Below are 15,909 nucleotides of genomic sequence, written 5' to 3'. Positions count from 1 at the left end.
AAATGCAGAATTTCCTCTACACCTTCTGATACAACATGCAGATCTGAAATGCAAGTCATGCTCTAAAGCAGCTGAGCTCCCCATCTGCTCATTCATAGGCCTTCAGTCTATTTTGCGATCCCATACACCTTCCCCAATGTTTCATAGAATATTTCGACCTAGTCTGGACTAGAAGCTAAACTAGAAGTCAGTGGGTCTGCAGGGATTAAGGGAATGTTTCTGAAACTACATAAATCATTCCATTTCTTTAACCTTACACAATGTGTTTTTGAGGGCTAATATATTAATATGGGCTTCCAAACTGGTCTACACAATATATAGACAAGTGTTGTTATTGTGTAAAAAAAGGGGGATCAAGGGTTGGGGGTTGGTGGCATGTCCGCACTCTGTTATATAGTGTTCTCAGGAAGTTCACTCCTCTTACGTGGGCACTGGGTTTTTCTGGAAAGAACAGACCAACACAATAGCTTTCCACTGAAATGGTTTTCAAGGCAACGGATTTCCTGCCTTGTAGTTGTAGTAAGGATAGCCATACAGAGATTGCATAGGAGCATGAGCATGAGTGTATGTGTAAGAGATAGAGAGATATTCAAATTGATAAGAGGCTAGTACTGAAAGCCTAAAAAGACAAACACAACATTCTACAATATCTTATCAAGGGTTAGCCTGAAAATAAACACTGGTCTCTGAACACAGGATAGCGCAGGTGGCAAAAAGAAATTAAGAGGGAGGAAGAGTGCTCCACTTCTCAATATAAAAGTCCATATTCTGCACAAACACAATGGCATGGGTCACACCCCCACTTGTGTTGGCTTAATTCAGCTGAGCTGCAGAGTTGAATAATGCACAAAAGGAGAAAAAATAACATAAAAACAGTGTGTGATTATGATATGCAGTTCAGAAGACATCAGAATGAGCTTTATTGTCAAGTATGCTTACACGTACAAGGAATTTGAATAGAAAAATTTAAAATATAAGTATATATAGAAATACACATTAAGACAAAAATATATACAGTATATATATATATATATATATATATATATATATATATATATATACACACAAATACAAACCTGTTATATACAGATGCTAGGGAATGTATGGCAGAAGAGGTAGGGTATGTTGGATAAATATAAATAGACTAAGCTCTGTATTGCCCATAATTATTGCTCAATGGGGCAGTTTTAACTGTTCATGAAATGGATAGCCTGAGGGAAAAAACTGTTCCTGTGCCTGACGGTTCTGGTGCTCAGAGCTCTGCAGCGTCGGCCAGAAGGCAACAGTTCAAAAAGGTAGTGGGCAGGGTGAGTGGGGTCCAGAGTGATTTTTCCAAGCCTTTTTCCTCAATCTGGAAGTGTATAGTTCTTGAAGGGAGGGCAGGGGTAACCAAAAATCCTCTCAGTCCGAACTGTCCTCTGTAGTCTTCTGATGTCTGATGATTTTTTAGGACAGAGGACAGACTCAATGACTGCTGAGTAGAACTGTATCAGCAGTGCCTGTGGAAGGTTGAACTTCCTCAACTGATGAAGGAAGAATAAACTCTGCTGGGCATTGTGGGTCTCCCACTTCAGGTCCTGTGAGACGGTAGTGGCCAGGAACCTGAATGACTCCACTGCTGCCACAGAGCTGTTTAGAATGGTGAGCGGGTCAGTGTTGGGATGTACCTCCTAAAGTCCACTATCATCTCCACTGTTTTGAGCGTGTTCAGCTCCAAGTTGTTTTGACTGCACCAGTGAGCCAACCGTTCAACCTCCCTTCTGTCATCTTGAAAGAGGCAGATGACAGTTGTGTCGTCTGCAAACTTCAGGAGCTTGACAGAGGGGGTCCTTGGCGATGCAGTCATTGGTGTAGAGGCGAAGAGTAGTGAGGAGAACACGCATCCCATGGGGGCACCAGTGCTGATCGAACAGGTGCTGGATGTGAATTTCCCCTGTCTCACTAGCTGCTGCCTGTCTGTCAGAAAGCTGGTGATCCACTGACAGATAAACATGGGAACAGAGAGCTGGTGTAGTCTGGAGTATAGCTGGCATGATGGTGTTGAAAGCCGTACTGAAGTCCACAAAAAGGATCCTTGCATATGTCCCTGCTCTGTCCAGATGGTGCAGGATATGTTGCCATCACATGTTGACTGCATCCTCCACAGACCTGTTTGCTCGATTAGCAAATTGAAGGGGATCTAGAAAGGCTCCAGTTATATACTTCAGGTGGGCCAACACCGGTCTCTCAAATGACTTCATGACCACAGACTTCAGGGCGACAGGTCGGTAGTCATTAAGTCTTGTGACTTGGGGTTTCTTTGGGACAGGAATGATAGTGGAGCATTTGAAGCTGTTTAAGGTCTATGTGAAGATGGGGCCAGCTGGTCAGCACAGAATTTTAGACAAGTGGGTGAAACACCATCTGGGCCCTGTTCTTTTCTTTTTTTTTTTTAGACATGCATGTTAAAGGAATAGTTTTCTTAAATTAAATTTGTGCCATCATTTACTCACCCTCATGTTGTTTCAAACCCATATGACTTTCTCTCTCATGTGGAACACAAAAAAGTAGGGAGGCAACAACATGACATTTTTGGTCGATGCAATACCGATTTTAAATAAAACATTTATGCAGATACCGATATTTTGCCATACTTTATTTTGTCATCAGATCACTGTTTTGCTCAGGATTTAAGCTTCAAAAATTTACAAAGAGGCACAAAAGCATTTTTATTGTATTAACCATAAATAATTCAGATTGAATATGGATTCGATCTGTTGAACACATGACAGACCAAAATTTGAAAGAGAGTCAACCACAATGAAAGATAAAGAGATATTTAAAAACAAAAAAAATTATCTAAATATCATAGCATGATCATTGATGTGAAAAAAGGTTATTTTGTACTCCAAATTTTTTGACTTGTATGTACTGAATATGATAGAACATTACAATAGTATACATATTTTGGGCAATTCCACAGAAATTAAAAGTAAAAAGTTATCCAAATTAACAAATACCCTTTTAAATTCTAATGTGGTGTAATAAATAATGGATATTGTCATCCAGGGGTGCATTTCCTAAAAGTATTGTTAGTCAACTATGGTCGTAAGTTCCATCTTTACCAACATAATTCAACTATTTGGTATTTTCCCGAAACCGTAGTTCCAACGAACATTTACAAACAGCATTGCACAGTTGTGTGGTGGAACTACTTACCTGTAGTTAGAAGAATAGTTCCTTGTTAGTTAGCTGTGTGGACATCATTTCACTTTGCTGAGGCTTCTATATCTTTTACTCCATATATCTTTCATTCTGTCAAGAATTTTATCACGTTTATATGTATTTAAAAAAAAAGACTTATTCTGGGTTTTGTAGAAAGCCTTTCTGAAATGTCATGCACACGCAAATGCAGCCATTTACGCACTTAAAGGCTTTTAAGAAAGTGCTTTAACACAAGCGGTTACTGTTGGAGAACACAGATACTGTGTCCATGTTAATGCACAAGTGCCGTTTTTGGCTGCATTCCAAATGGGATAAATCAGCCTCCGAAGGGCACTTCATAGGGAGAAAAATCATAATTGATAGCTTTAAACTACATTTTCTATGAAAATAGCTTAAAAAGTGAATTCCACATGACTGTTATTTTGGAGCCCCACATCTTTCAGCCCTCCACTGCTCTCACAAATGGTAAAGACTTTGAAGGGAATAGGGCATAGGGATGATCTCTTCTGAATAGAACGTGCACATTTGAGAAGTGCGCATGTGCATTTGTGTGCAGTTTGTCCATCTCATTGCACGGTGCACGCCGGTTTCATGTCTTTAAGTAGCTTTCTCGCATTAAACGTCTTCCTGGTGTACGTGTAAATGAGCTACTGTAATGTAATTTTCCCATAAGTTATCATCAAACAATACTAGAGATTTTAATCTTAACTCAATCGTGTGGCCTTAATGGATACCATACAAATGACTCAGAAGTCAAAGTGATGCAAAGCATTTCCGATGGTTTCCCTCATCATGTACTGTATTGGTAAGTGACAATTTCACTAATTTAACAGTCACATCTGTAACACCGGTGGCAAATCATCCCATAATTACATTTTGTGTCGAACAAAAGAAAGAAAGTCATATGGGGTTTGAACAACAACAGGGTGAATGAAAGGTCACATCATTTTCATTTGTGGGTGAACTTATTCTTTAACATGAACGCATGAATTAACCCAAGGGAACTGTTTTGCCCTGAAACTTGGACTAAATACTGTATAAATAAAGAGTTTAAGACAAAGAACAGTGAACTCAGACAACCCTTCCAGAGAAGCCACAAAAACCTGGACATGACAAAATAACAACTAAACCATACAAACCGCATCCCCCCCTCTTCCGCACATGGCAGAAAGAGATGTTATCATATTCCCACATTAGCTCAGTGGGCAAAGTCAGCTAGCGTCTCATGCTACTGCCAACTATGTGGTGGCCACTCGATGACTGGTAGAGTTAAGCTGAGGGTCTGCTCGAGTATTTTCTCAGCCCCTGATGAAGAAGTACAATAAATACCCCAAACGCATCAATCCCATGATTTCCAACCACTGTCCACCACATGTCCGCCTGCAGAACAATAAATTAGAATTAGGCAGCGCTAACCTCCTTTTGAGCTGAAGCTCTAAACAATGGAAGGCATTTTTAAATGAGACATCGAATTTAAACCTGAAATAAACAGAATGTTGGTATTTAAAAAAATTAAAAACCAAGAAAAGTTGATGTAAATTAATACTAAAAATGTATAAAGTTAATTCATACAAAATGTTCAAGATTCTGCACAATATTTAGGTCACTGATCAAATTTAAGCTAATTTGTGAGATTGACCATGTTAACATCTTTTGCATGAAAAGTCAGATTTTCGTATTTCCATTACACACAAGATGCTCTGTGGATAATATCACTTTGACGCACGCTGTCAATAAAGCATAGGCGCATTTGCCAAATGGAAAACTAAGAAATTCACGTACATTTTTCAATGCAAATTTTCATTCTGATAATATCATTTGTAATTAAAATAACTGCATCAAAATTAGAAAAATGCAAAACAGAAACATTTTCACTAGAGAACTTTTGAACCCCACTTTACGTCATCCATATTGGCGTTCCTTTCACTTAGGGGGTCCACCTTGGAGTGCAAAGTTTGGTTGTCATCAGGCATTTGCTTCATTTTAAGGTATTTAAGGAACAACACCAAACATGGAGGCTGTGTTTTGCTTTATCTCTCTCCCCACCTGCTCCAGTTTGTATTTTATTTTTCAAGGAAATGGTTATGAATGAAAAGCCACATACCTTTACATTTTTAATTCACTGTAATTCAAAATTAGATGTCTTTATGAATAGATGAATGAGAATATGTATTAATATTTCAGTTGCTTCAGATTCACAGTTATGAACAAACATGCATCTCAAAACATCTCTGCCTTTGTCCCGATGGCATGCGTTATGAAACACTAAAAAACTGAATGAGAGTAAGCTAATATAAAAGATTAGTGTAGGGGAGAATTAAGGAATGCTAGAGGAGAGGCTCAATAAAGTGAAAAGCTTTGTCTTCACCTTTCCAAAACTGGTTTAGATTAGATTATTTGTCTTCTAAAAATGGCTCTTAAGTCTGCTATTGAATTTAGGAATTCTGCTCAATATGAATACACCTCATGTTATGCGTACAAAAACTTGGAAATATATCTAGGATGTGTGCAAAATGTTTAAAAACAAATGCCCATTTCAAGGGAAAAAAGTGAATCATCAAGTGAAGAAAATGTGAATGGTACCCATGCAAAACTCACCATCATGAGGTCAGGATTTTGTGGGTGATTGCCAAAACACTGCTATGCGGTTGCTAAGATGTTTTGTGAGGTTACGGGGCTCCACACTGGCCCAAGCCAAAAGAGTCCACCCCAAGTCTCTCATACTCTGGTCTCTTGATATAGGCTCTGGTCCATCCTTCAAAGATTAGTACACCATTCCTCAACAAGCCACACATTTTGAAGTTCAGAACAAATCTCTAACCCTATAAGCATCACTAAAATTAGGTAAAATGATGCTTTCTGAACTACTGAGCCATGCTTCACAAAAGAGCCTTTTCTCTAATAAAAAAAAAAAAGAAACCTATGACCCCTATATGGCTACCTGTCCTGTGTACTCTTTCACTCTGTCCAGCCTGCGACAGAACTCTGATTTACTCTGACTCTGAGAAGGAGACAACCGTTATTATTGCGGTGGAGCCCTGACAATGGGCTCGGATATGACAGGATTACTCTACGACCTTTGACCAGCCCTCCATTAGGACCCTTGTGATTTCTGACCATGGGCTCGGGGGCAATGAACTAGAGAACACTAATTACAGATGCACAGCGACAGTTCTGGGACCACAATGGGCTTTTATGAGGGATTAGACAGACTGGCATTAAAAGAGGGAAGGGCGCAGCAGGGCAGGGGAGATGACCAGGCAGCTGTTCCTCGCTCTCATATTCTCCCAAGCCCTGCGCAACGTGCAAACTCAAATGTACAGCAACTCTGACTCTAAAGAAAATTAATATTAATAACAAATAAAACACAAAATAAATTATTTAAAATATCTCTTCATTTATTAATTATTATTTATTAATACTAATAATAATGTCTTTAATATATATATATATATATATATATATATATATATATATATATATATATATATATCAGTGTGACTCTTTTTTGTGCATTTAAATACATATGACAACAATCAAACCAGGATCATAAGCTGTGTAAATAAAGAAAGAAACAATAATAATAATTAATATTAACTATATATGTATATATGTATTTATCATATATGATTTTGTTATTATTAGTACATAATTCTACTTTTTCTTATTATTAATATTATAACTAATGATGGTGGTGCTGTTGCTACTACTACTGATAATAATAATAATAATAATAATATCTTACCAAATGCTCAAGGTCACTTTACAATCAACATACAATAACAGGCAGTCAGTAACCATGAATGGAGAGATAATATTGTGAATATGTTTTTTTTTTCAGTTTTTTGCTGAGCTTTTAAATAAAGTTAATATAATTAACAGTGGCTTGTGGAACAGTCCAACACATCAATAAACATTTAATAACGATAAACAACAAACAATGAACATAATCCTTTTGGTTTTGTTTACCGATTAGTCATAACCAAGAGCAGTGCTGTGATTGTACGTTATATATGGATGGACAGGTTCTAGTAAAACAAAACGTTCCTGTTTTACCACAGGTAATGGAAAACATAGTTGTATTTAGATTATAACACAAACATGCCCTTTAACAAAAATAAAATATTTTAACCTGATTAACAACACAGCAAATTACAGTTGAGTGAGCATGTATGTTTGTATGACTCCAGCGCTGTGTTCAGTTTTCACTGCTTCAGCTTGTGGCGAATGGCTATTACTCCTGCACCGTCTCTAAGGCGGGTAAATGGGCGATATTTACACAAGACACTCCTCATAGAAGGGCGGACAACTGCTGAGATGACTGGGTGGGCAGGGGCTAAGTTACTGCAACTAACGACAGGCCTTATGTCAAAGAAAACACACCTTGCACAGCCCATGGATATTTGATATTAGCCAAACAGCCATATTAAAGATTATAGTATATACAGTGATGTATAAATAAGTGCTTTTCCATGGGTGTAAGGGCGGAGTGGTGGGTGTATTGTCGATGGTTCAGCCTCTACCTGGGTGGCTCAGACATTTCAGTATAATACTAGTTTTGAAAAACATCATGCATCTCTTATATACGTTAAAATGTTATATTAAAATAAAGAAAAATTAAATCTGTCATAAACTATAAATATAAATAACTGCTCTACACTGCATCAGTGCCAATGGAGAGCTCTAAAGTAGAGATTATGTTAGGTACAGCAGGTGGTTTAAAGGGATAGTTCACCCAAAATGTTTAATTCTCTCCTCATTTACTCACCCTCATGTCATCCCAGATGTGTAGGACTTTCTTTCTTCTGCTGAACACAAACAAAGATTTTTAGAAGAATATATATGCTCTGTAGGTCCATTCCATGCAAGTGAATGGTCATCACCTGCTGGGCAGGGAGGAGAATTTATAGTAAAAAAAAAACACTTCTCTTTCATTGTATGGATAAAAGATGTGATGAAACTGAATGGTAATTTGTTTAACATCTCTTTTTGTGTTCCATGGAAGAAATAAAGTCATACAGATTTGGAACAACATAAGGGCGAGTAAATGATGACAGAACACTTTTTGTGAACATTCCCATTAAGTTTAATTGTTTTGTCTGGATGACACTGCACACATGAGGTTTAAAAGGGAAGTGTACACCTGGATTTCATAACATTTACTGCACCTAAAGAGGTAGTAACAGTCTGTACCAGTGAGTAAGGTGATGTGAGAACAAAAGGAAAGAAGCTAAAGGAAGAGGCAGGTAGAGGTTGTGTAAAGGAACCGGTTTCTCAGGGCAAGCTGCCATTTTTTTGGATTTAGTGGTGTGGCAGGGCGGAGGGTGGGGCCGGGCCATGATTCTGCACACCTCTCTCTCTCGAACCGCCCTCCACCCTGCCACAGCTGCCCAAACAAGTTTCTGTCAAGTACAAAAACTCAAATGATTCCTCTCCATTATTACTCTGGACACCCCCTGCTTCCTCCATCCGTGATGCTCACAACTGTGGTGATCAGAAAGAGGATGCAAGATGCTTGAATCTGGTCGTGACCTTTAACTTAAAAATTTAAAAACCTCATCTGACCTTTGTGCATAACTATGAATGATTAATGAATTTAAAAAAATAATCAATAAAAATTCCAATAAAGCAAACAGTAACTACTGCATCAAACATCCAAAAGCCACAACATTTATTTTGTATGCTTGCAACCTATCAGCAACTATTTGTATCATTCCGTTCACTAGCCTTAAAGAGACCAATGAGATAATTATATTGAAATAAATAATATTACAAATAACAATTACATACCATATATTATTTACTTTGATATGTCCTTGAATGCAAAATCTTTTGCCTTGAAACTAAATATTTTTCAGCATTTCTCAAAACATAACTCATCCCAAAAAATGTACCTTATTGTATCTGTCCACAAAATTACCAAGAATAATGATGTTGTAATTCTTAACAATTATAATATAATTATAATACAATCCTAATAATGTAATAACAATAATATTTATAATGATTTTTAAGCATGTATTTTGTTATAAATGCAATATGGGGATGTTTAAGGTATTATATTCAAACTAAAGTTAGGGCATCATAACTTGTTTTAAAGGAATAGTTCACCCAAAAATGTAAATGCTATCATCATTTACTCACCCTCATGCCAGCCCAAATGTGTATAACTTTCTTTCTTCTGCAGAACACAAAGATTTTAAGAAGAATATCTCAACTCTGTAGGTCCATACAATGCAAGTGAATTGTGGCCAGAATTTTAAAGCCCCAAAAAGCACATAAAGGTAGCATAAAAGTTATCCATAAGACTCCAGTGGTTAAATCCATGTCTACAGAAGCTATCTCAAAAGTGTGAGTGAGAAACAGATCAATATTGAAATCCTTTTTACTATAAATGTCTGCATTCAAACAGCCTTCCAAACTGTCTTCTCTCCTTTGTGTCGTTCTTTTGTTTAAGACAATTCACATTCTTCATGCATATCGCCACCTGCTGGGCAGGGAGGACAATTTATATATATATAAAAAGGACTCAAACAATGGTCTATTTCTCACCCACACCCATCATATCACTTCTGAACACATGGATTACTTTTATGCTGCCTTTATGTGCTTTCTGGAGCTTCAAAGTGTTGGTCATCATTTACCAACAGAGCTGAGATATTCTTCTAAAAATCATACAGTAAGAAAATTAAGTCATACACATCGGCAAGAGGGTGAGTAAATGATGAGAAAAAACATTTTGTCCTATACATATACTTAAAATGGCATGAAGCCTGAGACTTTTTTGTTAATCATGTTATACTTAAATAATAATAATTTAAAAAAAAATTTGAATCAGATTTTCTACCGCAGGGGTAGCTTACTCTACAGGCGGAATCCAGTCCGGATCCGGACCGAAGGACAATTCAGTCTGTACCGACCGAGATCTAACCCTTTGTGCTAGTTTTCTGACACCTGGTTGAGTGATTGTGTAAGCATACGTGCATACGCGGACGGAGCGGGAATAAACGCGTTGCCTCTCTCACCGCTATAGACATCACGCGCCGCATAAAGCCTGACTTACTGCACGTAGTTGCATGCGCGGTTATTTTAACAACAGTAGCGGAGACACCGCTGCAGATACTAGCATCTTTCGCTTAAAAACACGGTAGAAAACAAAAATGAAGCAGAGTGAAACTATCTTCATCAGTCTGATATGTGATTCAGACGGTTCAGTTTAGCCAGGTTTGTGTCAGGACAAGTTAACCTGCCGCCTTAAGACTATAACGTTTTATTCCCGTCTACATTTAGCTTAATTATTGAACATGTTCAGAGATTTTCATAATAAAATTTTGTAAATAATTTTGTGAACATTAATCAGAGATGTCATTATGGCATGGGTGGCAAGGAAAGACTATTTATACTTAAATTAAGATGACCAGCCCTCCCCTTTTTCTCCCCAGTTTGGAATGCCCAATTCCCAATGCGCTCTAAGACCTTGTGGTGGTGTAGTGACTTGCCTCAATCCGGGTGGCGGAGAACGAATCTCAGTTGCCTCCGTTTCTGAGACCATCAATCCGTGCATCTAATCACGTGGCTTGTTGAGCGCGTTATCGCGGAGACATAACCCTTGTGGAGACCCACACTATTTTCCGCGTGCCCCACCAAGAGGGAACCACATTATAGCAACCACTCTACCCTTCCTAGCAACTAGGCCAATTTGGTTGCTTAGGAGACCTGGCTTGGGTCACTCTGGACACCCTGGATTCGAACTTGCGACTCCAGGTGTGTTAGTCAGCGTCAATACTCGCTGAGCGCTGAGCTACCCAGGCCCCTAATAGATTCTCACTTTAAGGAAAATGGTCCATTCAGACTTTTACATTTTTATAGTCTATATCACTCTCAGGGGACATCCCTGAACCCCATACAGTATTTGTTATCTGTCAAAAGGCCTCCTATGTCCCATTCACATATATTCAGAATGTAAAAATATTTAAACTCAAAACTGGACTGCTGTCATTCAGCTTCAAAAGAACTGTTGATCTTATCTTTTAATATTCATATCCAAGTGCCCTCAACTGATGAAGTCTTGATTAAATATTTTTAGCTTTTGGTTGAAAATCCCTCAGAGCCCTACAGGCCCCCAATGTCCTCATCCCTGCCCAGGTTTGAAGAGACGATTTTGACTGTTAAGTTATATATATATATATGTTTTATTTGGTTTTCACAGATTTGATAACTTAAGTTCATATTGTCTATAAAGCCCCTATTTGCACTTTTTTGTAAAGACTTGAAATATTATTTAAATACTCTTTGTACCTCCAACAACTCCAAAGCATTGAAAACCATTGCACTATGTAATGAATATAATGTCTTGGCATTATTGTAAAATATATCTGTAGTATTGTGTACTATGTACCCCTGGCTTGTTTCTAAAAAAAAATTAAAAATGTCTGACGCAGGTGTAAATTGACGGGTCCTTAAACAAACCCTCATAATAAATCTCGAACGGATTGACAAATTCACTTGTGAAATGGATTGATGTGAACTGTGTGCCAAAGATTGACTTATGATCAATAATATGGTAATACATTGTATTCTAAAGCAACTTTTTATATTGTCTTATCAATGATGAACTCTTCTGCCACAAGAATGTAAAGAATTTTAATTATCTGAATATTTGTTTATTTTATATATATATATATATATATATATATATATATATATATATATATATATATATAATTTTTAATATTTCAAGATAACTATGTATAATTATTTCATCATTACATATTGAATTATTGTTATATGAGGGGCTTTCTCAGCAAATATTTGTATATGCGATTAATAGCGATTAATTAATCGGGACACCATGTCATTAATTCGATTAAAAATTGTAATCGATTGACAGCCCTAATATATATATATATATATTATAATTTCATAGCCATATGACACCGTGTAAGCTACTATAGTCCAAGCCTAGGGATTGCTAGGAATAAAATGTAGAGACCGGACATTGGAACTTTTAGTGAACACCCCTGTTCTACAGTATCCTCATAATTTGATGCAACAACTTAAGACAACACAAAAGCATGCAGTACCAACAAGCGTCCAAAACATTTTATATGTAATTATGTAATAACATCTAAAGTTGTTTAAGACGCCTGTTTGATGAGTGAAAATATTGAATAGAAAATGTCCCCCTTCTTTAGTGTTAATTAACCAGATTTAATCCACATTGCTTGGGCGACGTTTTATTGAAGTACATGCACTTTTGAGAGGATCTCTAGGGACTGTCACGGAGACGGCCGATGGACGTTGTGACACACAGTCACTCCACTAAAAGATACGCCCCCTTTCAAAACCACTGGCTGACAGAAATTCACTTAAGCAGATGTACTTTGACATAAAACAGAAGAACATTGCTGTTTTTGGCGCCATAAAAACTGCGTTTTCTAACATGTGTAAACAACAACAAAGTTTGCCAATTCATATTGCGTCTTGTGACACTCCAAAGTGAAATTTCCCAACTCTCAAACATACCGCAACAAAGAGTTTGCCGTTTCTTCTTAAAACGGTCACATTTGGAAAGTCGTGACGTCTATAAAATTGACAGTTTCATTTATAAAATTAACACATAAAGCATTACGTGGCTCCTTTGTATCCCGCCACCGCCACGGTCAAAAACAGCTAAGCGGGTAACCAGATATTCAAAAACAATACGTAATCCCACAATGCACCGCTTCTTCGACTTAAAGCATTACCTCATCCCATCAGCCACCGCGAGAAGAAGAATCTTCTGGGTGGTCGTCTAGGCAACGCGCCTTATCTGAAAATTGTGGAACGCCCAGTAAATCGCCTCCAGCCAATAAGAGCCCGTATGCATGACATCATTGCTATTTCTGTGGGGCAGCGGTAGCAGATAAGCTTTGCCTCCACGCTGGAGGAGCTCAGAGTATACAGATCTCGCCACAGTGAAGCTTCTAGACTCAAGCTTGGTTGAAATATAAAACAAAACTTTTCGGCTCGGTGCTATTTATCAACAGACAGGACTTTAAACAGCACAGAGCGTTGTATGCGCGCCGAGACGAATTTTGGGCATTGGCGATCGCTTTACGCAGTGAATTTCTAACGGGACGCGGAGTTTACGAACTTTGTCTCAGAGCTCACGGTACTTGTGAAAGCGCAACAGAGACGGTAGAAGTCAAAAGTTTCGTTTTCTTTTCTATGTCTACCAAGATGGAAACTACTTTCTACGATGACTCTCTAAACAGCGCTTTCGCTCAGCATGACGGCGCTACATTTGGATACAACCACAAAACTCTGAAACACAACATGACGCTGAACCTGACCGACCCAGCCGGCAACCTGAAATCCCACCTGCGGGCGAAAGCCAGCGACATCCTCACCTCTCCGGACGTGGGACTGCTTAAGCTGGCTTCACCGGAGCTGGAGAGGCTCATTATCCAGTCCAGTAACGGGCTGATCACCACAACGCCGACTCCGACTCAGTTTCTGTGCCCTAAGAACGTGACGGACGAGCAGGAGGGCTTCGCAGAGGGGTTTGTGAGGGCATTGGCCGAACTGCATCACCAACACATGCCCAACGTCACATCTGCTCCCCAAACGACTATCAACAACACCATGGCATCCGTCTCATCCATGGCAGGTGGCGCGGCGTACAGCTCCGCCGTGCGCTCTGATCCGCCGGTGTACGCTGACTTGAACACTTTCAACCCCGCCATCAGCAGCGCGCCCTCGGCAGCCCAGAGTTTCAGCGCCACCAACCCCGCAATGAGCTTCACGGCCGCGCCGCCACAGCACACCGTGAGCACGCAACTGCCCGTCCAGCACCCGAGACTTCATGCGATGAAAGAGGAGCCCCAGACCGTGCCGGAGATGCCCGGCGAGACTCCTCCCCTCTCCCCCATTGACATGGAGAGTCAGGAGCGGATTAAAGCCGAGAGAAAGCGCATGAGGAACCGGATCGCCGCCTCCAAATGCCGGAAGAGGAAACTGGAGAGGATCTCCCGGCTGGAGGACAAAGTCAAGAACCTGAAATCGCAGAACTCGGAGCTGGCGTCCACCGCCAACATGCTGCGTGAACAAGTGGCACAGCTCAAGCAGAAAGTCATGAACCACGTCAACAGCGGCTGCCAGCTTATGCTGACACAACAGCTGCAGACGTTCTGAGAAGGACGACAGGACATTTGAGTTCTCTTAAATAGACACAATGGACAAACTTCAAGGGCTATATCTGTGAGCCGGCCGGGTCAAGCATGACTGCCGGCAATAGTCAGCTGGGACCGGGACTGTCTGGCCGAGTGCCTCGCGCTCTGGGGCGTAAAAGGGTGTTCTGACTGGACTTTTGGGGAGTACAAAACTTTCCAAACTCGGTCAGATAGAGACGGAGAGCATGAGAGACTCGCTCTATTACATGAGAAAAGAGACTTATCCTTGTTCATTTCGACCAGGTTGTGCATGGACCTAAAGCTTAAATGGAGCACTCAGTATTATAGGACAAAAAAGGGCCGGGGACAAGACTACATTACAATATAGTGATATAAATGTCTGGCGCACCAAGAGTCGTGTCCTCTAAACTTTTGATAAAGAGTTACATTGTACTTTTTGTTCTTAAACTGAATTGAATCGACTTTTTTTTCTTTCAGTTAGTTAAACGTCAGCCGTTTCTTTTTCTAAAAAGTTCATTAATGAGGTTTCACTCATTGTTATTTGTAAATAAGATCAACCAGGAGTACTTAAGTTTACAATTTATAATTTTTTATGTTTGTTTTCTGAGCACATCAGAAACTAATCGATATTTATGAAGTGTAATAAAGTATGTGAAGTGAAAACAATGTCCCTGTGTTCTTAATGGAGAGTGTGTTTGTGTGAGTTTATACTAAGACAAACATGTAGTGGCATGTCTTGGAAAATACACCTGTTTTACAAAGTAGGCTCAGTAAAGTAATCTGCGTAATCGTACTCTCAATAGAGTAACCTGTCACAAAATATTTAATGTTTTACTAATTGAATTGTGTTAAAATTACACAATTCTATTAGATGGAATCTTGTTATGAAATTGAAAAGCGTCTAATCTTAAAAACAGGCTTAACTAAAAAAATTTGTCCACATATATTCTTGAATGTACTATGGAAAAGTCTTGAAGTATAATGTAAAAAATAATAAGATTTTTTTTTTAAAAACGTACACATTTCAATTTGATGGAATTTTGTTGTGAAATGTAAATGCATAAATCTTAAAATACGGGCTGAATTTGTTTTTGAGTGTATCAGCAGAAGCAGATGATGTCCAAAAGTTCAGCCAAATAACAGAAAATGCATTTGAATTCATAACAGTGATTCAACAGTAGCTTGACAAATATTAAGGTATAAATTGATGATTGGCTGAAATAATTAAACAAAGCACAATTAAACGGATAGACCATTTATTACGAAGTTAAACCTGATATTATTATGCTAAAACATTTATATTGAAAACAGGGCAACGACTGAATTTGCCATTTAAGTGCAATATCATACACTGAAACACCAAAGTGATCAAACATGGGAGGATAACTGTACCAGAGAGAGAGATCCACAACTCCTGGAGCTATGGTTAATGTGCCTACCTTTATTTGTGGAGTTTTCAGCCGTTTCGACCTCTTTGCAGCAGCAGAGGGCGCCATCGCCACACGCTTGAAAAATCTGAAGCACCTACTCA

General features: G+C 38.8%; 1 protein-coding gene across 1 annotated transcript; it reads left to right on the top strand.

The window, feature by feature from the left end:
• The first annotated feature begins 13,117 nt into the window (after positions 1–13,117).
• Positions 13,118–15,058, top strand: jun (Jun proto-oncogene, AP-1 transcription factor subunit). The gene has a single exon (XM_052098211.1). It carries the CDS (start codon positions 13,414–13,416, stop codon positions 14,377–14,379), a length of 966 nt encoding a protein of 321 aa, XP_051954171.1. The 5' UTR covers positions 13,118–13,413; the 3' UTR covers positions 14,380–15,058.
• The last annotated feature ends 851 nt before the right edge of the window (positions 15,059–15,909 follow it).

This window comes from Xyrauchen texanus, chromosome 30, assembly GCF_025860055.1.
Source record: "Xyrauchen texanus isolate HMW12.3.18 chromosome 30, RBS_HiC_50CHRs, whole genome shotgun sequence".
NCBI lineage: Eukaryota > Metazoa > Chordata > Actinopteri > Cypriniformes > Catostomidae > Xyrauchen > Xyrauchen texanus.
This window is presented reverse-complemented; position numbering and strand designations above follow the sequence as displayed.

What these genes read in the sequence shown, in the direction of transcription:
- jun (XM_052098211.1), top strand. Translation starts at nt 13,414, where the DNA reads ATGTCTACCAAGATGGAAACTACTTTCTACGATGACTCTCTAAACAGC.